Genomic DNA, 25,195 nt, shown 5'->3' with positions numbered 1-25,195 from the left:
TTGATGCTTATACAGCTGTTGCCTTAAAAGCATTTAAGGTTTGTCTGGGGGAGTGGAGGAATCCCGGAGTAACTAGTGCAAAATAGTTACTGCTTAGAAAGTGAATTAATCTAATCAACGAAAAGACACTCTTTTAGTGCAGAACAAGACAGTCCACACAGAGAAGTTAGTGCGGAATAGCTATGGTATTTAAAATTTACACCCTACTTACTTTGCACTAACCTCCCTGTATAGACAAGCCCTTACTTTGTTTAGTACTTAATATATACTGCATTATATGTGCTTATGTCAAAGCTTGTCTAAGTTGATAGATATTTTGTGAATCATAAAACCTCTTCCACATCCTGATCAGGGGTTTGGAGGGGGGGCGGGTATGTGTTGCGGGGGTCCACAGGCATTGGTATTTTTGATGGGAATAGGAGGAATATCAAAAGTAAACACTTTTTGGGCAATGAGATATAAACATATTAGATTATAAATGAATGTGCAAAGTCATGAAAACTTGCAAATGAACTAGCTGTTGGGGGTGGTGGTGGGAAGAGTAGCAGTTCATTTTTTGATGAAATAAAAAACACACCATAGAAGCAAAGTGGTTGTGAATCATTCACAATGGAAGGGGGAAAATCAACATCAAGATTATTAGTACCCAAAATAATAACTTGTGAAGAAGAATCATAATATCTAGGAAGAGAATGGAGACTCAGATTCTAACAGCAAAAAATTTAAGTACATCAGAAGTAGGAAGCCTGCCAAACAATCAGTAGGGCCACTGAATGATCGAGGTGCTACAGGAGCACTCAAGGAAGAACTGTGGAGACGTTAAGTGAATTTCTTGCATCAGTCTTCTCCCTCACATCCTCTGCAGCGATTCCCATACCTGAGCCATTCTTTTTAGGTGACAAATCTGAGGAACTGTGGCAGATTGTGGTGTCAGTAGAGGAGGTTTTGGAACAAACTGATAAATTAAACAGTAATAAGTCACCAGGAACAGATGGTATTCACCAAAGAGTTCTAAAGGAACTCAAATATGAAATTGCAGAAGTAACAACTGTGGTATGTAACCTATCATTTAAATCAGTTTCTGTAATATGTGACTGAAGGGTAGCTAATGTGACACCAATGTTTAAAAAGGATCCAGAGAAAGTCCTGGCAGTTATTGGCCAGCAAGCCTAACTTCAGTGTCAGGCAAATTGGTTGAAACTGTAGTAGGAAGCAGAATTATCTGATATGCAAATGAACACAATTTGTTGGGGAAGAGTCAACATGGCTTTAGTAAAGGGAAATCATGCCTCACGAATCGATTAGAATTCTTTGAGGGAGTCATCAAACGTGGACAAAGGAGATCCAGTGAATAGTGTTCTTGGACTTTCAGAATGTCTTTGACAAGGTCTCTCACCCAAGGCTCTTAAGCAAAGTAAGCGGTCATAGGATAAGAGGGAAGGTCCGTCCTTATGGATCAGTAACTGGTTAAAAGACAGGAAATAGGTAGGAATAAATGGTCAGCTTTCATAATGGAAAGAGGTAAATAGTGGTGTTCTCCTGGGGGGTCTATACTAGAACAAGTGCTGTTCAACATACTTGTTAGGGGGCTTATTCCTTCACCCACTTACTTCCCTGGTCCTTCTTGCATGAACAGAGAGCAACAATACCCGAAGTCCAAAGGTGCAAACAATTCGATGTTTATTGGGGTGAACTTCCAGCAAGCATGATTCCAGTTTCCTTCCTTAGTGTCCCCCTTCCCAGCTCTGACACCACAGAGGCTTACACCTGTGTCCCTGTTCCCATTCCTGCCCTTAGCCAAACATGATTCCAATTTCCCGACCCCCATTCCCTGTTCCCATTTCCCCCACCCCACACCCACTCACTTCCTGACTGACTGCAGACTATATAGTAAAACTTGAGTTCTGCTTAGCTATACCTTAACCAATCATTTTCCTGAAATTTAACTAACCAATCCTAACATTGTAACATGATTATTTAACCAATTATATCCCACCACCTTAATTAGTTTACACCCAGCAAAATTAATTATACAGCAAACAGAAACAATCACAGAACCAGACCGAGATTATACAGACAAACAATGGGGAAATGGGGACTACAGTGATAGAACAAACACAGAAATGAGGGTTTCACATCCCAGCTATTGATAAGTGAGTTCTTGCCAGACAGGATGCTATCAAACTAAGTTTCCTTTTACATTTTCTAAGCACTTCCCTTTCTCTGGAGGAGATAGGCACTATCAGGACAGGACTGTATTCCTAACAGCCCAATAGCACCTTATTTCAATGTGACTAGTTTGGAATGTGAGGAGGTGACCTGTCGCTTCCCAGCTTATGACTGCCTCGGTTGCTTAGCCAAAGGTCTTAGCCTAAGAACAGGGCCTCAGACTGTCACAGTAAGAGAAGGACCTTACACTGGCAGACAGTGATTTTGATTCTTTCTTTTATATCTCTATAACTAGCCAAGTGATAAGAATAAGCCTAAATTCTTAGAGTACAGGCCTTTACAGACAGGCCTGAATATCTATATCCTAACAATACTCATAAATGATCTGGAAAAATGAATAAACTGTGAGGTGGCAAAATTTGCAGATGATACAAAATTATTCATGATCAGGGCTCCATGTTTGTCACAGAGGTTGTAGAAGTCATGGATTCCCCAGAAGCCCCAGGACCAGCTGCTCAGGCGGCCATGGGGACAGCCACAGTGGCCGCTGCTGGAGTGGCTCTGCAGCCAGCCGTATCAGGTGCTGCTGGAGCAACCTGGGACCAGCTGCACCGGCTGCTGCTCTGGTGGTCCTGGCAGCTAGCCCCAGGGACCCCCTGAGCAGCAGCCAGTGCAGCTGACCCCGGAGACCACCTGACCAGCGGTCCCGAGGGAGTGGGATCAGCTGCATCTTGGTGGCTCCTGTCAGCAGTCCTGAGATGTCCAGAGCAGCAGCTGGCCCCCCGGGGCTTCCCTCCTCCATGGCAGTGGTCGAAGCGGCAGCGGGATCCCAGGGCCTCCCCTCCTCGGCGCCGGCTGAAGCAGCAGCAGGACCCCTGGGCTTCCCCCCCCTCCCCAAAAAGATTTAATCAGGTATTTATGGTATAAATTTAAGGTCTTGCCCATGACCTGTCCATGATTTTTGCTAAAAATAACCATGATTAAATTGTAGCCTTATTCATGAAGTCCAAAGCAGACTGTGAAGAGGTACAAAGGGATCTCACAAAACTGGGTGGACTAGGCAACAAAATGGCAGATGATAAATGTGTTGATAAATGCAAAGTAATGCACGTTGGAAAACATAATCCCAGCTAAACACACAATGATGGGATCTAAATTATCTGTTGCCCCTCAAGAAAGAGATCTTGGAGTCATTGTGGATAGTTCTCTGAAAACATCTGTTCAATGTGCAGCAGCAGTCAAAAAAGCTAACAATGTTAGGAACCATTAGGGAAGGGAAAGAAAATAAGACAGAAAATATCATAATGCCACTATATAAATCCATGATCTGGCCACACCTTAAATACTGCATGCAGTTCTGCTTGTCCCATCTCACGAAAGATATATTAGAATTGGAAAATGTACAGAGAAGGGCAACAAAAATGATTAAGGGTATGGAACAGCTTTCATATAAGGAGAGATTAAAAAGACTGAATTTTCAGCTTGGAAAAGAGATCAGTAAAAGGGGATATAACAGAGGTCTTTATTTACTCCTTCACATAACATAAGAGCCAAGGATTACCCAATGAAATTAATAGGCAGCAGGTTTAAAGCAAACAAAAAGGAAGTACTTCACACAATGCACAGTCAACCTGTGGAACTCGTTACCAGCGCATGTTGTGAAGGCCAAAACTATAGTGGTGTTCAAAAAAGAATTGGATAATGTCATGGAGAATAGATCCATCAGTGGCCATTAGCCCAGATGGTCAGGGATGCAATGCTGTGTTCTGGGTGTCCCTAGCCTCTGATTGCCAGAAGCTGGGAGTGGTCACTCAATTGCCTGTTCTATTCATTCCCTCTAAAGCACCCTGCATTGGCCACTGTCAGAAGCAGGATACTGGGCTAGATGGACCATTGGTCTAATCCAGTATGGCCATTCTTGTATTCTTAATATAACACACAACATGACTAAATACAAAACTGAAAGCAGTTCTTTTGCAGACAGAGGCAGAGAGCAAACGAGTCACTGATGGGAACTGATCAGTCAAAAGTTTAAAAAACCACCAACCCAACAACCACTTCCTAAATGTCTGGGACAGGACTTTAACACAGCTGTTGTGCTCAATATAAACTGAAACCAAGTTATAAAACAATAGTTAATCCACTACTGCCTATCCTGTCTGTATAACAGTGTTCCAGATAACTATTGGTATGTACAGGTACACATAAAGGTAACAGAAAAAGTAGTTGCAGGGCTGAGAATAGAATTGAGGAGTCCTGGTTTCTAGTCTCGTCTAGCTGAAATATTTGATATTTCCTCTGTTTCAGCTGCTCATTCTGTCTCACCAACGCTTAGTTTTCAGTTTTCTTTTAAACTGTGCCAAAGTGTGCTTGATGCACAGACAGCCACTGGACACATCAGCCTCTTAATAGGATAACTCCTTTCCAAGTGGTTCAGATTACTAACACTTTATACATGTATACAGAATATTCATAAAGTTCAAGACCTGAAAAGGGCTGCCAAGATGCTCTGAAAGCTGGGCAATCTGGTTACAGATCCATTTTATTATTTGGAAGAAGCATCTGCATCATGATAGGAAAGGCTATTGAACCTCTTACCTTTTTTTGCTGTAAAATGTTCAGCTGAGAAATGGACATGAAGCTGTTTTGGATCTTAGTGGAGATCCCTGATGTCCTGCTTTCAGGAATACTATAATGTGACTTGTACACTTCATTTCTTAAATAAGATCTTTGAAAGTATCCTTTGTTTTTATTTCACTCCTGACTTCAATCTCAAAGCAGCATACTATCATTATTAAGGCTGCCAAGTGATTAAAAAAATGTATCGTGATTTAAAAAATTAATCGTGATTAATCATGCTGTTAAACAATAAAAGAATACTATTTATTTAAATCTTTTTGGATGTTTTCTACATTTTCAAATACATTGATTTCAGTTACAACACAGAATACAAAATGTACAGTGCTTAATGCATATTTATTTTAAATTACAAATATTTGCACTGTAAAAACAGAATAAATGGTATTTTTCAATTTCCCCATTGCAAGTGCTGTAGTGCAATCTCTTTATCATGAAAGTTGAATTTACAAATGTAGAACTATGTAAAAAAAAAAAAAAAAAAACCCCGAAAACCTGCATTCAAAAACAAAACAATGTAAAACTTTAGAGCCTACAAGTCCCCTCAGTCCTCCTTCTTGTTCAGCCAATCGCTCAGACAAACAAGTTTGTTTACATTTATGGGAGATAATGCTGCCTGCTTCTTGTTTGCCTGTTCTCACTGTCAGGTGATATTGTATTTACATGGCACTGTTGTAGCCAGCGTCTCAAGATATATAAATGCCAAATACCCTAAAGATTCTTATGTCCCTTCATGCTTAAACCCATCATTCCAGAAGACATGCGTCCATGCTGCTGCGGGGTTCTGCTCAATAACAGTCCAAAGCAGTGCAGACCACTGCATGTTCATTTTCATCATCTGAGTCAGATGTTATCAGCAGAAGGTTGATTTTCTTTTTTGGTGGTTCGGGTTCCACATAGGAATGTTCTTTTACGACTTCTGAAAGCATGCTCCACACCTAGTCTCTCTCAGATTTTGGAAGGCACTTCACATTCTTAAACCTTGGGTCGAGTGCTTTAGCTATCTTTAGAAATCTCCCATTGGTACTTTCTTTGTGTTTTGTCAAATCTGCAGTGAAAATGTGCTGGGTCATCATCTGAAATTGCTATAACATGAAATATATGGCAGAATGCAGGTAAACCAGAGTAGGAGGCATACAATTCTCCCCCGAGGCATTCAGTCACAAATTTAATTAACACACTATTTTTTTTAATGAGTCCATCAGCATGGAAGTATGTCCTCTGGAATGGTGGCTGAAGCATGAAGCAGCATACGAATGTTTAGCATATCTGGCATCTGGATTTAGCATATCATATGTAAATACTTTGCAATGCCAGCTACAAAAGTGCCATGCGAAAGCCTGTCCTCACTTTCAGGTGACATAAATAATAAGCAGGCAGCATTATCTCCCGTAAATGTAAACAAATGTGTTTGTCTTCGCAATTGATTGAACAAGAAATATGACTGAGTGGACTTTTAGGCTCTAAAACTTTACATTGTTTTGTTTTTTGAGTACAGTTATATAACAAAAAAAATCTACATTTGTAAGTTGCGCTTTCATAATAAAGAGATTGCACTACAGTACTTGTATGAGGTGAATTGAAAAATACTTTTTCTTTTATCATTTTTAGAGTGCAAATATTTGTAATCAAAAATAATAATATTAAGTGAGCACTTTGTATTGTGTGTTGTAATTGAAATCAATATATTTGAAAGAAGAGCTCTGTGTAAGCTCGAAAGCTGGTCTCTCTCCCAGCAGAAATTGGTCCAATAAAATATGTATTACCTCACCCACCTTGTCTTGCTAATGAACACTTCTTATTAATATTACAGTAATGCCAAAAACATACTAGGCACTGTATAGAAAAATGATGCAATTGTCAGTTTCAGGGTAACTGGGACCTGTATTCCCACTCCAGGGTCCCTTGAAGACAGCCACTTAATGATTTCCAGCTCACAGCCATCCCCTCTCTTAGGCACAGATGCATGTCTCATTTCATCCTGATTAGGGTTCTTCCAGGCTGCATGGTTCCATGCCCACACTGATCTCTCCAGCAAGCCAGGCTGCCTGAACAGGCCAGCACGTGCACTTTGCTTTCTCTCCAGAGGTTTGACCAGCGTATTGCTCACAGTTGTTAATTACCACACAACTTTCTAAGCAAGCACATTTATTTTTAAAGTCAAAAATTTACAGAAAAGCAACACAACCTACGTGCATGCTAAAAAGCTTACTGGAGGTCAGCCCTAACTCCAGCGTGCTGTGGTAGTGTCAGTTCTTCAAAACCCACAACTGGGTTTTCACCTTGGTTCCAGGTTCATAACTGTTTCAGATTCAACTAGAACCCAGGCTGGGCAGTTCAGCCATTTCTTTAAACAGCTCAGGCCTTCGATCTCCACCCTCTGGAAAGAGGGCCAGATTAACCTTTGTGGGCCTGGCACCAAACATATTTGTGGGCCCCCATGGAAGCAAAGGGGCATAGTGTGTGAGAGGGGGGTTAGCCCCCGGAGTAAGGGGCTGGCCGGCTGCAATGGGCCTCGGCGTGGCGGGGGTAGCCCTACTCCGCCCAGCTGAATTTGAGCTCCCAGTTTACAAACTGGCAGCCACCAGACGCATGCTGGCCCTGTGCTGCCAGAGCGCCGCCCTAACTCCTTATGCCCAGCAACACCACACCACCACCTCTGCTCACTCGCCCACCCACAGACACATACCCCCTGTACCTCTCCACAGCCCCACCACCACACCTGCCCAGCACCCCAACACACACAGACCCCCTGCCACTGCCCAGCACCCCAACACACACAGACCTTCCCTCCCCACTGCCTAGTGCCCCTTCCAAAGATCCTCCTATGCCCAGCACCCCAACATGCACAGACCTCCTGCACTGCCCAGCACCCCCCCAGAGACGCACTCCCCCATGCCCAGCTGCACTCACCAGCCCTGCTGGGAGGTGATTGTGTCCGCTGGGCTGAGCTGGCGGTGCGGCTGGGGCCGGTCACCGGATGTGGATCCTCAGGATCAGTGTGATCAGCTGAGCTGGAGCCAGGCCTGGCCAGGTTGCGTTCCCTCTGGACCTACTTGCCTCGTGGGGCCTGGCTGAGCCCCTGTTCTGCTCCCCCACCACAAACTGGCTGAGACAGCCAGCCTCTGCGCTGGTCCCAGGTGGCTTGGCTCCTGGGTACGCAGGTAGGGTCCCCTGGGTTGCAGACAGCAGACACTGCTCAGAGCTGGAGCCACACTGGGGAGCAGGGCATATCCCTGGGACGTGACTCCCGAGAGCCCCACAGCTGCACCCACCGGCCAGCAGCCCTTCCCAGACCACATAACGGAGACCAGCTGCTCGTCGGCGAGCCCCCTACAGGCGAGTGGGACCTGCTGGCTTCGAGCTGCTCACACAGCAGGGCCTTGGTGCTGGGCTGACCCGGGCAAGGGGCCAGACCCCAAGTCCATAATAGGCCCCTTCCCAGTGAGGGCCTGGTGCCATTGTAAACCTGCTACTGTCTGGGAACAGGTAATCAGCAAAGACCCACACCTCAGGACATATCTTCAAAAGCCTGGATTTCTGCATAACCAGAGGTGTGAAATTTGCATTAACCTCTCCCTAGGTATTCCCCAAAAAATCTACTTCACACTTATCCTAAAAGTTCATTCTTGCCTGGCATATTTTCAGTATAGCCCTTAATTCCCAGGCCTTACATCATACCCCCACCACTTCTCCTCCAAGAGGTTACACACAATTCCAGCCCACAAGTCGTAAATTTTGCCTTTAGTACAGTGGACCTCAAAGGTACTTAAATTAATTTAAATGAAGTCTCCCAGCAGTCAGTCATGTGGGGCAGTATTGCTGGTCAGGCAGGAAATTTGCCATATCTGCCAGTCAGTCCTTGATGCTGCTCACCTCTCCCACCCCACTGCATCCCCACATTTATTTAACCTTTTGTTATTCTGTTTGTGTCTACATAATAAATGTATCTGCTTATTTATTATTCCCCTTGTTTTGGTTAGGAAAAAGTTCCTGCATATCTGGCAACCTCCCCAATAATTACTGAGGATCAGTTCTTTAAAGAGATTGAAGATCACTTGCTGAAGTCAGGTGAAACTGAAAGGACATGTCAGAGCTCTGAAGTTACACACGTCATGGAAACAGAGACTGTGTTCATCTCAGGATCTGTGAAGAAAAAAAAGCGAAGAAGAAAGAAATACAAACAAGATAGCAAGAAGGAAGATCAGATCTCTTCTGGGATTGAAGAGATTTTTGAAATAGAAATAAGCTCTGATGACGAGAGAGGTGTTCAACATCTGAGGTAAACTGTTAAATATGTACTGAATTCTTTCACGTGGTATCACTAAGGCTTTGTACTGTGGCTTGTGTATTAACCTCTTATCTTATGTAAGGTACCCTTGATAAGGGTTATCATTAAGTTATAGAATGTGGAAGTCCAAGAGTTCTTTCCTTAAAAATACAAAGAAATTATATTTTTAATCTTGACTTCTTCCAGAACTCTTCAGAATCTTTCAGAATTGAGCAATTTTGAATCCCTGAGCAAATGCCAAATCTTGTTTAAGCTAGTGTCGTCCATCAAAATTATCACTCGTGTCCCTAGCAATCAGTCCTGTGGGGCTGGTCAGGCTGTCAACACACTACAAAGCATGCTTACATAATGTAGTTCCTGGCCAGTGGGAGCTGCAGAGCCAGTACTTGGGGCAGGGGCAACATGCGGAACCCTCTGGCTGCCCCTTCGTGCAGGAGCCGGAGGGGGGACACACTGCTGCTTCCAGGAGCCAAGCGGGGCAAGCCCCCAACCTCATTCCCTGGCCGGAGCTCGAGGGCTGTATTACAAGGTCTGATGGGCTGGACGTGGGCCGCAGTTTGCCCACCCCCATTTTAAGGGCATCAGAATTTTGCTTTAAGCAAACAGAGATGCAACTTTTAACTGAGGCAGCTGCTGTTCTCCCATACTAAGTATATCTGAAAGAATGTAGGTAAAGTAAGCAAGTGTTGTGCAATATGCTACCGCACTGGTGTGTACTATTCAAATGTCTCAGTCCCTCATCTCTGGCTGGCACCATGCGGCTTGTAGTGTACCTAAAACCCTCTAGAATAAACTCAGTAGTATCAAATACGTATGATCCATTGGACTCCCCAAATTAGACTCCCCATCAATTAGACTCCCCAAAATTAACTTCTGTAATTCAAACCAGATTTTCATTTTTAAGTGCTTGCAGGTCCTTCTGGATTATTGCTAAAGAAAGAGAACTACCTCCCTCCTATATATTGAAATGAGTAAGCTATCAGCATCGGTAAGAAGAACAGGAGTACTAGTGGCACCTTAGAGACTAACACATTTATTAGAGCATAAGCTTTCATGGGCTACAGCCCACTTCATCGGATGCATAGATTGGAACATTTAGTAAGATAGATATAGATATATATACATACACACACATACAGATAAGTTGGAAGTTGCCATACAAACTGTGAGAGGCTAATTAGTTCAGATGAGCTATTATCAGCAGGAGAAAAAATCTTTTGTAGTGATGATCAAGATGGTCCATTTAGACAGTTGACAAGAAGGTGTGGGGATACTTAACTTAAAGAAATAGATTCAATATGTGTAATGACCCAGCCAGTCCCAGTCTCTATTCAAACCCAAGTTAATGGTATCTAGTTTGCATATTAATTCAAGCTCAGCAGTTTCTCACTGGAGTCTGTTTCTGAAACTTTTCTGTTGCAAAATTGCCACCCTTAAATCTTTTACTGAGTGGCCAGAAGTTATATTGAAATGGGTAAGCTATCAGCATCAGTAAGTTTCAGTAGAAATCATTTTGACATCTGGAATATAAAAATGACTGGAGCTGTATACTTGCTTAAAGCCCATCAAAAAAAATTAAACCAGTTTATTTTCTATCCTATCCTTTATATTAGGGGCTGCAGTTTTGTGTAGAAGTCGATTCTTTAGGTCTACGCTTGCGGAAGTGTGTAGACATTGCATGCTCAAACAGAATGCGTATAAATAGCAGTATAGATGCTGAGGCACCACTTAAACAATTAGTGTATATACCCTACATGGCTCTCTATGCACTCAAGCAGTGCCTCCCACATCTACACTGCTGTTTTTTAGCAGCATAGTGTCCCATTACCAGAGCCTTTCCTTGCTGTAGTGAAAGACTCACTCAGTGGAGAGAGGCTCTGGTAGGGGGGAGGCAGCAGGAAAAGGCTCTAGCAATTTCCTACTGCTAGAGCTATTTTTCACTCCTCCCCCCCCCCCCCCCCCCCCGGAGGTTTTCACTGCCATGTGTAACTGTATGTACGTACCCTATATGCTACTGCAAATTTAGGCAAGGCCTCGGATTGTTTAACAGTAGGAGGGGAGTTTGTTTCCTGGATTGAACTAGTTCATTACCACACCATGAAATGGTTATATTCAGTATTTGACTGTGTTAATGTTAGAGACCTACTCTGGGACCTGAAAGAATGATAAATACCCAGCCTGAAAACATAGGAACTATACAAATTGTTCATTGAAGCAGAACTGGTAGTTGGTTGGGATCAGGAGGAAGGTCTTTAATAGGATGAGGAAGTGAATGTCAGTATAGGAAGAGAACGTGACTGAAAAGAATCTTGTGTTCCTAAACACAGACATAAACTTCAAGGCCAGAAGGGGCCATTATGATCATCTAGTTGACCTCCTACATATCTCACCCACGCTCAGAATCTCACCCACTCAATCTCCTATAATAGACCTGTAACCTCTGACTGAGTTACTTATGTCCCCAAATCTTGATGTAAAGACTTCAAGCTACACAGAATGCATCATTTACTCTGGTTCAAACCAGCAAGTGACCCATGCCTCATGTTGCAGAGGCAGGTGAAAAAATCCCCATTACAAATGCAGAAAGCAAATTTTTCCTGTAAGTAGTTCTCCCTTTCCCTGTTTTTCTTTGCATTAGGTTAAAATACATTAAACGTACTAAAGTTCGAGGAACCTTAAGCCTGTAGTGGCCTTTTGGGAAACTGACTGCTGCATACCTTCAAGCAGTTGCTTTTGGTAATCATTGTTGATAATTCAAAATGTATCTCAAACTACTTGTTTGGAGGAGAGGCTAAAAGTTTGCAGGTTGGACTGAAGCAGCTGGTTTAATCAAAATTGTGACTAGTTGTAGGGCTTTTGGAGTATAAAAAGGCTATCTTTTTATCTAAGTCCTTTGAAAAATACAATAGAGATGAATTTTTTTTAATAAAGCCAGAATTTTGTTGTAAATGCGTTTACAACAGGATAAAGCTAAATGGAATAACATGAGGGCTGCTATAAAGATACTGATGTTCAGTACTAACTACCTGCTAAATGTACTTGGTCTTTGGTTTTCTGCATCACAGCATAACCATGGATATATAATAAAATTCAGGACTGAACTCCATGAGACCCAAAATGTTGAGATGGTTTTGATGACCTAGCTCTATAATTGTAGATCTCCTATTTGTATCCCTTGTGTCTGCTCCCATGCTCTAACAAAGTAGGAAGTAAAATCCATACAGTAGGCATGACTTTGATTTTTTTTCCATCAAGTTACTAGATGGATCCATCTAAAATCATGGTTGTACAATTAACTCGGACAAAGTGTTGAGAGGCTTTGCTTTCATATAGAGTGGGGATGTGAGGACTACTCAAAATTATTATTATATTAGCAGGTATTCTAGAATGGTCATAAAATTCAAAAAATACCTTGGCACTTAAGTTTTTTTTGGAATGAAGTTACAGCAATGTATATTCCAAATAAACTTAAGTGCCAAGGTATTTTCTGAAAAATAAATAAATAAACCACACACACACACGTCTCTGCTCAGATTTAAAAATAACACTAACACCAGAAAAGCCAGACAAGTGTTTCCAACAGAAAGGTCAAAAGTACAGCAGCAGGAAGGAACATTTTATCTATTTCTGTTCTTGTAAAGTGGAAAGGAGCTTTCTTCTGTTCTTCAGAAAAATCTGCTTCCAGTCACTTTTGTTACTTATCACAAATATAATTTTACTCTCTAAATGTAATAGTATGTTGTATGCATATGTTCTCAAAAGTGCCTAACTTAGCTATGTTACTGCCAACAGACAGTTACTGAAATTGTGATGTATGAAGCAGAAATAGAGGGTGTTGTGTATCTAGCATCTATGCATCTTTTACCATTTAAACACATTGTGCTTTTGACTGTTTTGTGTGGCTCCAAACTGGGCTGTTGTGCTTTAACAGCCAATTTATAGGTTTTCTTTTCTTTGACTATCTGAGCACTATCTGCACTATGTATGCAGTAAATAGAGACATTGGTTTAAAAACATTTTGTAGGTCAAATTAAATTAAACAATTTTCTATAAAGTGTAATATATTTACTTAGGGCATATCTAAAATGGATGAGGGAGGGAAAGAAATGGCAGCTGATGAATGTTGCAAAATAGATAACTGAGGGTGGTGCTGTTAGGGCATGATCCAAGGCTCATTGAAGTCACTCTGAGTCTTTCCATTGACTTCACTGGGCTTTGGACCACGTTCCTTGAGGCTTCCATATTAAAGGCTCCTAACCAAATAGTCTTCCTCACTGAGGACTGAAAGTTATTGTTCATCAGATGGTTCAGTGCCTTATGTGAAATGAGTTGGTTGTTTGTCTAGTTCCCTGGGAATAGATTCCACTTGGCACAAATGACTGCCCTCACAAATGGCACTACCTGGAAGTCTTGTTATATTTCCAATGTTTTTGTATATGTGTAGGCCAAACCATTCTCATTTTTTGAGGTCTTCAACGCTGGATGCACTCATGAGCAGTGTGAGGAAGCATATTGTCACCACCAATATACTTCTTGTCACTAAGGCTATTAATTTAGCACCTCTCATAAGTGGTAAATATTGTAAGTGAAACAACAGATACTTGCTTATGTTAGTAAGTGGAAAAATACACTTTCATCATAATATGTTCCAGTGTTATCACCCACTAACTGTGGACTCTTCCTTATTTGGACTGAAAGATTTGTGCAAATGAGTGGAAAAATCATTGTGGTACATGGTATCTAGAGGGGGCAGTATAAATTTTCATAGGCTATACCTAGATTTTGGATCTCTCTTTTGGACTGAGAATATGCACTGGAACTCGTTAAGAAATGTTGTACAAAACTAGTATGGCCATTTCAACAGTGAAGGAGAAGCATTTTTTGTTTTTTCATATTAAACTTACAGCTGTTAAATCAAATTGCTTTTAAAATAATCATAAGCCAGACTTGTCATCATGGCCTAGTGTCCTTGCTTTAGTGTTTGGGTTTGTGCGGGGCAGAATAAACTGGCTTCGGAACAAGTTATTCATTTCTAAGAATAATTATCATATTCAGTATACTTTTTCCATTTAGGTCAAAGCTGTACAAAGCTCTGAATGTTTATAGATGCAAATATTTGAAAGGGGCTTCTATAAATTAAATGCAGTGATTAGTTTACAGCCATAGTGCCATGTGCTTTGATCTCATTAGCGCTCTTCAGCTAATCACAGTGGGGCCTGGTGCTGGGAAATTAACACAGTTAAATCCTCTGCTCATAAATGTACTGGAGGCAACTAATAGTAGTATCCAGTGCTAGTCTGGCTAACTTCTAGGTCCTATGTGACTTACCAATAACTCTTTTTTTTTTTTTTTTTTTTTTTTACTGCATTATCCACAAACTAGGCTAATATTCAAAGAATACAGTGTCAAATCTATTTTATGTATTCCTTTGTTGTAGTATTCTAAATTAATAGATTTCTGGAGGCTTTTGGTTGCAATTTCAATTTTTGCTTACATACTAAACAGCAAGTTTGTGGAGGATGGCATCACTTGGTATATGTCTGTGAGATCTCTTAGATTAACACTAAGTTGTTTAGTTAAATATGTGGTAGGGGTCATTTTTAAACTTTGCTAGGGTCTTTTTTACAGTTATTAAAGATGGCTGTGTAGGCAAGAAAGCGGCACCTCCAATGATGAACTATTGCTCTTTCTTTAGTTATCTCTCAATCTATTAGTCTCTCTCAACTATGAATCTCTTCCTTGCTCTCTTTGACCTAAGATTTCTGGTACAAATAATTCAGTTCTTCTAGGTAAGTTGCCATTGAAGATCTGTCATTGACTCACTTAAAACAAAAATGGTTCTTTTGTCTCCACAGAGGATCCTCAAATTCTTCACCAAAGAGTGATGAGCAGAAAGAGCCTTTGATTTATCACTCCAAGGATCATTACCCTTTATCTGATGGAGAGTGGTCCCCTTTGGAGAAGTAGGTCATTTTATGGTGTCCTCTTTCTGTATGATTTTGTACTCCTATGTTATGTAATGCACCACCTCTGTAACTTCTTCTGACCTATAAAACTACACAAAGAAAGGTGCTCAACATATGTGGCATCCAGGACTGCTTTTGCAGCTTAGCACGGGCTCAAGGACTCTACACAATTTATGTGTAGATTTATGTTTGCTGGAAAAAAAACTGTTGTACTTGTTTCATCCTTTCTGAATGAACAAAAGCTGCTGTTAAAGTTCACCAGGGAAAAAATAAAACTGTAGCTGATGATTTTATTCACACCTAATAAATTACAGGAAGAGGGCAAATTCCCAAGCACTCAACCTAAGGTTAGCCACAAATGTGTGTGTCAGAGTAAACATTTGTGAAGTGCCTAGGCTAACATTCATAATAACTTTTTTTAAGTTGAGTTAAATGACAAATTACTCAAAACAGGACCACGAACTCTAGACAAACACCCAGTCCAGATTAGAGGAGCTGCCAGTTATATTTGCATAAAAGCTCCAGGTTTGTGGAGCTTAAGCCTTAACAGGTATTTGGCGTTCATCGGTATGGTATCTGTGCTCTTCACAATAATTAATAAATTTATTTTCACAACACAGCTGTGAGGTTGAGGAGTATTTTTCCCATTATACAGATGTGGAATTGAGATAGACTAAGTTACTTGCACAAGATCACACAGCAAGTCTGGGGTAAAGCTGGGGACTGAATAAGTCTTCTGTTTCCTAGTCCAGTTCCTTAACCATAAAATTGTCCTTCCTCTCTAGTGCATGAGGCACTCTACCCATTTTGGGTGAGAGAGCAATTTTGGTGGCTGAGGGATCCTTTAGCTGTTTAGGAGGGGGTGGCTGCTGGGGAAGGAGAAGAAAGACAGGGCTCCTACTCTTTGCCTTACAAAACCATTAGCAGGAGCTTTTAGCTTTTCAAGTGTTAAAGTATACAGTCAAGAGGAGCAAGCCTCCAGCTTGTTCCAGTTCTTTATAGTGCAAACTGTGCATGTAGTGAGAGTAGCCCTTTCTGGGCCTGCTGGCGCAGTTTTTGTGTGCAGAAAACAGAGCAGCTTTCTTCAGTATCTCACCATTACCTGCTCAAAAGAAAGGAGTAGACAGGCCATCACGGAGGCAAGGAAAGATATCGATACTTACAATCAGTGCTGCTTGTATTGTTATTTTCTTCATTGTGCTACGGTCCATAAATCTGTTACAAGGGGTACTTCAACCTGCTTGTGGTTTGGAGGCAAAACCACTCCTGTCAGTCACTAGCAGCAGGCAGTGCCTCACCCACTGATGTTCCCTTCTGTTTTATCTGTCCCTGTAGTAACAGGCAAGCCTGATGAAAAGTTAATTTAAAGTCTTGGCCCCTGTCAGACACTGTAGAAATGAATAGAGTTCATTTGGCAAGTTAAAGCAGTACTTGAAGTAAACAAGAGAAATACTTTTTTGCAAATGATAACTAACACAAGTGCAGGGTTCTGAGGTAAGGTCAATAGCTGCCTTCATTGCTAACTGCAGGACTTCCAACCAGACCTGTCTGAAGTTAGAACCCCAATTTGTGCCAGGCTTTTACTATTTGTTAGTAGATGGCTATCTATAGCTGTAGTCAAAATGAGGTTGCTGGACACACTCCTAGTGGGGTTACTCTGTGGAGCTGTGCTAAAATCACAGAGACAGCTTTGTCCCATTCCCCATCTCCAGCAAGGATATGGAAATGTCAGGACACAAACGAAATCATCCATCATCAACTTCAGATTGGCGCAACACAGTATGACAAACAAGGTATCTCCATTTAATCCTGGAAATGGGTACCAGAAAGAGAATACAGAATCCATCAGTTGGAGTACAATGATTCATTGACGTATCTGAGCACTGTTCCTTCCGTGGATAACAAACTTGTTCTTGTCATGATAGTTAATATGTCTGAAGGGTTTTCATGAATAATCTAGAAAGAACACCACCATCCCTCCTCTGTTCTGCGTGGAGCAAAGTTTCCTTTTACATTGCCAATCAAGGTGGAGAGGAACACCAAGACTTACATGACAGAAAATGGATTAAGCAGAGTGGAACCTGCACCTAGAAATATCCTCGGTTCTATTAAATCTGTTCGGTGGGATGGGGATTCACCTTTTTGCATCAGGAACAGCAGTAAACTGCCCTGTGTCCTGTCCTTATATCATGACCTGGGATGTGAGGTATTGAAATTACTTCTTCTGAAGCTGGGAAATTGCTTTTTTCCCCCACTACTCCCCAGGACCATACAAAATATACGAAGGAGAGAGCAGCAACGATACTGTTGGCTTTCTGGCTGAAGAAGCTGGTGGTCTTGCACCTGATTAACTTAGCATTGGATCTTCCGATGAGTCTGCCACCAACCAAGTCCAGACAGATTCAAAATCAGTGCTTAGATGATTATCACCCTCATGATGATCTTGTGCACCATAAAAAGTCAATCAGTAGAATTTATTCTACTTCCTGGTGCAAAGACCAATGTTTAACTAGCACATTAAACCAATGAAACAGGACTTAAAGATCCTCCTAAAGGAACTCACTGTGGGTGTATGAATGTTCAAGCAAAAGGTCAAGTTTCTGTAGTATGTTATCATATTCAAGAAAAGAAAATCTTGTACAAATCCCAAGACTAAATGCTTCCTTCAAGTAACAATCCTTATTCCAGCCACACAAGGTCATAGGTCATTCTGCTATTTAGAACAGTACCCATATTGTAATAATAGGAAAGTAGAATTGGATTATCCTGCCTGTCAAAGTTGTCTCAATTGAAGGCAAATTCAAGGGGCAGGGCATTCTTATGGTTACCAGGTGTCTGGTTTTCAATCAAAAGTTCAGTTGAAAAGGGGACCTGGCAGTGTCCAGTCACCGTGGGCCGGGGCGGGTGGCGCCAAGTCATCAACCCACACCAGCCCCTGCTCAGCCAGGGCCACCTTTTGCCTACATTTCAAGTGCAGGCAGCAGGCTGCCTCCTTGCAGCAGGTTGCAGCTCCTCTCCCAGCCCTGGAACAGAAGAAGCCCAGTTTGGTGGGAGAGGGAAGTGGAGAGGATCAAATGATGAGGAAGTGGGAGGGGGGAGAGGAGCAAGAGGGGGTGAGGGTTTGGGGGAAGAGGTGGAACCGGGTTAGGGCAGAAGAGGTGGGGCAGAAGGCGTCCAGTTTTGAAAAATTAGTAGGCATTCTCCTATCATCCGTGATTGAGGGGTGTGGTTTTGTCTCCAAGCTGCAAACAGGCTGAAATACCATTGTAATGTATCTGGACCTCATTATTCTAGGGAAACTTGCAAGTAAACACACAATATTTTCCCTGATTTGATCATATGCTCTACTAGTTTTGTCCCCAGTCATCCTTGATGGGGTGGGGTGTACTGTGTATGCTGTTGTGTACTGGAATGTAACCATCCATTTAACTTAACTTGCAGCAATAATAAGACTTTAGTGTTGGATGAAACTTTTCAGGCCTTTCAAACTGGAATGCTGTCTCATGTCTGGAACACAGGAATTTAAAACAGATTATCCTAAATTAACAGGAGGAAGTACATCTGTCTCATGATGGCAGCTAAATCATATAACTTCAAAAAAAAAAAAAAAGAGAAAATTGTGGGGGATTATACTGAGAACACTTCAAGTACAATGAAGAAATCTGTTTAGGCTGATCAGTACGTAAGCCCCTGAATGTGATTTTGGTTTTAACCTAATTTCTCAGTCTGAAAACCCAACTAGGCTTCTTGCCCTGTTGCTGAATAATTGAAGCTGTGTTAAACTAGAGAAAACGAACACAAATAGCTGCACAACAAATGCATTTTAAATACTGTAGTTTTCTGTTTATTTTGATAGCCCTTTCTCCAACCCAGTCTGTCCTAAAAGTGATTCAGAACTAGAAGTGAAACCTGCAGAGAGCTTGCTTAGAGCTGAATCTCATATGGAGTGGACATGGGGAGGATTCCCAGAATCTACTAAGGTAAAGTTATTTACAGATGAATTTTATATACTGTCTGGGACTTTTAATGTGACTGAATTTTTTGTCTTCCTTAAAACTCTGCATTTCACATTAAACTATTGGGAAAAACTGAGCAATTGTGCATAATTCAACAGAAATACTGTAACATGAAAACAGCACCCTCTTGCGGCTGGCTAAGCTGAAGACTTTTTATTGATTTCAAAAGCAGGGCTGCAAAAATCTCCCAGGATGATCTTTAGAGTAAAAATCTGTAGCTCTCTAATTTGCTGCTAGAAACAAGATATTTTTAAAATGATGCATTCGATGCAATAGGAATGATCAAGTGTAGTAACCTTTTTTGTAAAAGATAGGACCAGGCTCATTCCAGGGGAATCCTGTGCAAATTCTAATATAGGGAACTTGATGGCTGCTCACCCTCATGTTGTGGATTTTTAGCTACCAATTGCAGCCTCACTTGGGAGTGGTCCTGGATAGGACAGGTGAAGAGATTTGCTGGACATGTACATCCTTAGGCAGTCCCCTTTTATAAGTGTTCCTTGCCCTCCCATGGTAGAAGCCTGACATAAATTCACTGTTTTCCAAACTGAGGCAGGGAAGTATAATGTATCACCTTCTCTATACCCTCAAGAGATGATGAAAGTTAGGCCCTAAACCCATAGACAGCTCTGTGTGAGTGGACTGCTGTTCTGATGCAGAGCCTCAGTGAAGTTTACTGGGCCCATTCATACAACAGTGCTTTTGGAAAAAGGCTGTACATGAATATTATTTTTAAAAATTGGATTATTATTGAGAGGAGACATTTTGACTATAAGCATCAGGGGGTAGCCATGTTAGTCTGTATCCATAAAAACAACAAGGAGTCCGGTGGCACCTTAAAGACTAACAGATTTATTTGGGCATAAGCTTTTGTGGGTAAAAAAAACCATCTGAAGTGGTTTTTTACCCACGAAAGCTTATGCCCAAATAAATCTGTTAGTCTTTAAGGTGCCACTGGACTCCTTGTTGTTTTTGTGACTATAAGCAGTGATCTAGCATCATCAATTGAAAAGTCAGGGTTAGTTTGAATGTGTCAAAAATCTGTCTAGATTTGTCACTGCGATTCTTCAGAAGTAACCTAACCACATTCAAAATGGGGAAATGGAGAGCTGGTTTTAATGAGGTCTGTTTTAATATAGTGTCATGAATTCAGGTTGTGCTAATTACTCATACATTCCTCACCAGTGACAAAGGGGATTGAATATGTTTCCCCGTTTTTATATGCTAAATGGTGTCTTAGCCAGGCATTTATGGTAGCACCACAGTGTTCTAGGTGCTTTCCTAAGAGAAAAAGGCCCAGTCCCTGACCTGAGTTCACAATCTAGATAAATAAGTAGAGGGCAGGAGACATGGTGTAACACATATACAGTATGTGCAAACACAAAAAGTGCAAGTATAGAACATAAATTAAAATGACACATATTCACATCTTATTCTTCAAGCTTGTCAGTCAGGAAGCTTCCTGTAGGCATCATGGTAGAGGTGGGCTTCAGGAAGAACGTGTATTGTGGATGAGCTTAGAATATAGAACTATGGACAGATTTTTATACTCTGTGAAACTGGTGACCAAGTTCCTATGTGGTTGGCATTGCCTGGACTTTATTAATGAGACTGCGTGTGAAGTTGCTAAAAGGTACATTAAAGTTTAATCCAGCAGGCTTTTAACTTTTTTCATTTCAAAAGTAGTATCATCTCTGGCATAATTACTATAAGCACTTGTTAGCTAATGTTCAGAGCTGAATAAAATAAATGACATACTGCATGAAAGTACATGAGAACGAGATCTTTCTTCTTTTCAGATAAGCAAGAAGGACAAATTGGAGCATCCTAGAACAGCTACCATTACCCCATCAGAAAAGACTCATTTTAGGGTCATCGTCCGCTCTGATGAAGTTGAAGATGATTTTTTGGTGAAAGATTCTGTCTGTACGGTACTGAAACCTGAGCCAAGAACTCATCCTCTGTTTAAGCAAATAGAGGCTAAAGATTCTTTTGCGTCTGCAGTCATAGAACCTCTGCTGGAGATCCCTCAAGAATCAACTACATTAGATGCTGATCATCTCCCCGGCCCATTAACAGATAGTCCTTCAGAAGCAAAACCACCAGCAAAAATTGACTCTCCTTCAAAAAAGAAAGGTATTAATTTTGTATTTAAAAGAACTGGTACATTCCCACAGAGTTTTCTGTGAAATTTGATGAAGTTATCCAAAAACTGTAGCTTTACACTTTCAATTTTGAGATTTAAATACAATATTTTTAATTTAAAAAAAGCAACCAGAAAAACCTCATTGACTGCAGGCCAACTAACCTGCAGGCATTCCTGTTTAGATTCCCATATGAACTATGTTCAGAGTGCAGAAAACCATGCCTCCCACAGCACTGTATTTAATACATGTATTAATCTCAAATCACCTAATTGTTATGGCAATCAACAGGGGTGCACAAGCGAAGCCAGCACCAGGGGCCTCATGATATTTACTTGGATGACTTGAAGGCTTTGGAACCTGAAGTTGCTGCACTCTACTTTCCCAAAAGGTAGCTTGGAGTTAGTGTTCTAATATGGCAAGGCTTATATTGCAGAATAATTTATCTGTTAGTTTTAGGAGTGAATGAGCCAATTGAGATAAAAGAACTGAGCCAATCCTTGTTCAAAATTCAAGCTTGCCTTTGAGCGTTTAGAGTATTTAATAGGATAAATCAATATTGAACTTGTTATGTCTTTCTCTCCTTCTTGCCAGAAGTAGAGTCAGTGAAATATGATGTGAAAGGCTGTTGTGGTATTTCCGTCCCAAATGAACTGAGAAAGTGCTAGGGCATTGTGGGAAACTTTAAAATATATAGCTATTTTGGGGAGCAGTATTATTCCCAGTAATTTTGTCTTGTGCTCATTTGTTTTCCCTTGTAACTGGCATAACTGTTTTCATGGAGTGAAATGTGTATCCTTAGTGTTACTATATAAACTGAGTATTTTTTCGTAAGAAAACATATGTAACCTTTTTCATATTCTATCTAGTTAAAATGTTTTAACTCCTAAGATACTCTCCAGTATGTCTTTCGAAGAAGACCCTAAAAAAGAAACATCTAAATTCTACAAGCTTTACAAACGGTCATAAATCATCTAGTATATCTGCTTCAAACTTGTGTACTATAATGCCTGTTCTCTTAAATTGGATCTGATAATGTGGGCTTGAGGGAATACTGGGGGCAAACTTACAGTTTTGTCAAAATTATGGTGGGGTACAATTGTGCCATCAGACTCATGGAGTAATGGCCCAGTACTGGGGGCTTCTTCCATCAAGTCTGCAAGTTATCAGCCTCTGGGTTATGACCCCCAGGATATCACAAACAGGGTTCATGGGATTGCTACCACCTTCCTTTTCTTTATAGCTAGATGTTGAGGGATCCTGACACTTTCCTGTGGTAACATGGGGTGATATGGAAAAGCTGTTCTAGCCTATCCCCTTGTCAAAAGCAGGACTGTCATCAGTGCAGCATTTTCTCATGTATTCTGTTCAGTATAATTGACTCACTCAGTAATTTGCTTAGAGACTATATTCAGAGTCTTAAGCCTTTAATAAAGGCTAACAAAAATAATTTTTTATTAAAACGGTATTTTGCTACAGCCAAGCATGGATTATTTGAAGGTTTCAGGGGCATCCAAAACCTTCAGATAACTGCGGGAGCCAGCTAGCAGGCTTTGAACCTGAACACTAACTTGAGCACAGATTTTTGGACTGCTGGTCTACTCCTCCTTTCCCATCTGGCTCGAAAACTACAAAGGATCTATGCATGACCAAAATTTAGAAGCTGTGGTGACAGCCTAGTCATCATAGGTGAGCCTGTAATCCTGTCCTCCTCCTCAGTCTCCCTCAGCTTTTCTTTTCCTGTAAGATGCCTCTGAGCTCAGAACTCCTCTGTAGTTTGGGAACTGGCCGAGAGAAAATGGTGGGAGGAAGATCAGGATGGGGCGGGGGGGGGGGGGGCAAAAAGGACTGCAGCAGTTCTTGGGAGCAGGACTGAAGCCTCTCCCTCTAACTGCAGAGTTCCTTCATCTGGGGAAGCGGCCGGTTTTGGAAGAAGTGAGGGAACAGGATGAGCTCCATTGAGTTGGCCTTTAGAGAACCATTTATCCAATGACGTTGATCCTTGCTCTTTTCCAAGGCTCCAGGGAACACTTTTCAGTTAATAGGGTTATAGATAAGTGAACCTGGATAATCAAGGTTTTAATTTGCTTAAAATGGGAGTTAGTGAAAGAAGACAACTCTCAGCATAGCAGCACAACAATCATCTTATGAACAAACAAGAATTAGTTTGCTTGTCTTTGCCTCAAGGCTCTACTTTCTGTCGTATCACTTACAAAAAGCCTGCTAACCACATGAACTGCAGTTGGGAGCTCCAAAAGAACAAAACTCTTTAACAGATTCCTCCTCCCTTCCTGTGCTAAACAGTTGCCAGTCTTAAACTGTATCAACCATAATCTAGGATAGCCAAATTATCTAAACTCCTCCTGATTTTTACAATGTTGGAGTGGCACTGAGGCCTTCATAAAATCAAAACTTACCATTCTAACACTGGAAATACAAAGGTAAATTTGCGTTAGTTCCCTTGTCAAGAAACTACCTTGAGTATCATGAGCTTAAAGTAGTTATTTATATCTAGAGTGCCAAAACACATCCATTTCAGTGTCTGAGTAGAAGTGGAGTCTAAATTGGCTGAGCTAAGGAGATTGCTCCAAGTCAGTTAGCAGGTGCACTTTAAAAAAAAAAAAAAAATCAGCATTGTTTGTCTAAACTGGATACTAATTGAATCCAGATAGCAAGAAGACAAATTGGTAATATTTACTGATTAAACTAATAGATTTCCTACCACTGACAGTGTGCTGATTCAAGACAAGCAGGTAATTTAATCTAAAAATCATTTACCAAGCAATGTCAGCTAATAGTACACAGTCCAGCTTTCTTTTAAGTTCATTCTTATCCAGCCACACTTTGGTTCTAAAATCGGCAAGAAACTCCCTCCACCCTACCCCACCCCATCCCGGATTGACTTCTGAAAACTACTCCCTGCAGTCTGTATCCTACAACTTTTCAGATGTTAAGTAAGCCTTTCAGTTCTGGCTCTGCCAGTTGTAGAAATTCAGTGAGTTGTAGAAATTCACTATGGGCATCCTGGAAAATATATAGTTTAAAATCTAAACTAAACAGTAGTTTCTAGAGTACATTCATTCCTTCCCTTCTGGAAATCAGGATTATACTGTTGCTAAACATTCAAATACTTTTAGTAACTGTTAGTTTCCTTTTTGGAAATCAAAATTAGGCAATGTTTTGCTGCTTTTTTTGTTTTGTTTTGGGGGGGGGGAGAAGAGGAGAATGAGACTGTTTGACATTATAAAATACATTAGGCCATATGCTGTGTGTAACAGTGTACTGGTGTGTTTTGTGTATTTTAGTTTTTCAGACTATTAAAAACAAATAAACCCTGAAAACTTCAGTAGGAATAGTTTAGTCAATGTCGGTCTCTAATTCAACTATAATGAAGCCCTGACTCAAGCATGTGCTTAAGTGCATTCCAAAATATTATCATGAACATGGGTGCTTGTCTTAAGTTAGTCAAATGACCATTCTAAGGCCAAGATTCTGCTCTCATTTAAACCAGCTTTGTACCAGTGTAACTCCAGTATGACTTCAGTGTAGTTATTCCTGATTTATGCCAGTGTAAATGGGAGGAGAATTGGGGTCCTCAGTCTTTCAGCATTATCAAGAGTTTTTCTTTTTTTTAAAAAAAGTTATTTAATTACTGATCTTTAGGTCCATGAACGTATTCAGTTTTCAGACCATTGGACAAATAATCTCTGTCTATTTCTTAGAGCCGGATTGTTTGGTCTGGATCATTACAAAATAAATTCCCATCCAAAGAATATATCAGTAATGGTAGAGCAGATGACATTCCATTTTAATATTTCAATCATGAGATGAAAGGAAATGTTAGTGAGAGAAAATACCTTGTGTTAACATCTGGATGCACAAATACTCAGATTTCCTTTTTCAGAAAAGATAGGTGTCAGAGTAGCAGCCGTGTTAGTCTGTATTCGCAAAAATAAAAGGAATACTTGTGGC

At 40.9% G+C, this 25,195-nt stretch overlaps 1 protein-coding gene across 20 annotated transcripts in view; it reads left to right on the top strand.

Moving 5' to 3' along the window:
- LPIN2 (lipin 2) overlaps positions 1 to 25,195 on the top strand; it is a 140,117-nt gene that overhangs the window by 31,632 nt on the left and 83,290 nt on the right. For 19 of the 20 annotated variants that reach the window (XM_078851545.1, XM_078851544.1, XM_078851550.1 and 16 more), the window contains exons 4-8: positions 8,790 to 9,088; positions 14,953 to 15,060; positions 18,920 to 19,043; positions 20,879 to 21,215; positions 21,515 to 21,614. In XM_078851545.1, the coding sequence (XP_078707671.1) occupies positions 8,790 to 9,088; positions 14,953 to 15,060; positions 18,920 to 19,043; positions 20,879 to 21,215; positions 21,515 to 21,614 (968 nt within the window). The remainder of the gene's footprint in view (positions 1 to 8,789; positions 9,089 to 14,952; positions 15,061 to 18,919; positions 19,044 to 20,878; positions 21,216 to 21,514; positions 21,615 to 25,195) is intronic. The other variant, XM_078851554.1, reaches the window with a different exon arrangement.

The sequence above is a fragment of the Lepidochelys kempii genome, chromosome 2, assembly GCF_965140285.1.
Source record: "Lepidochelys kempii isolate rLepKem1 chromosome 2, rLepKem1.hap1, whole genome shotgun sequence".
NCBI classification, from domain to species: domain Eukaryota; kingdom Metazoa; phylum Chordata; order Testudines; family Cheloniidae; genus Lepidochelys; species Lepidochelys kempii.
Note: the sequence above shows the minus strand (reverse complement) of the source record. Positions and strands in the feature narration are given on the sequence as shown.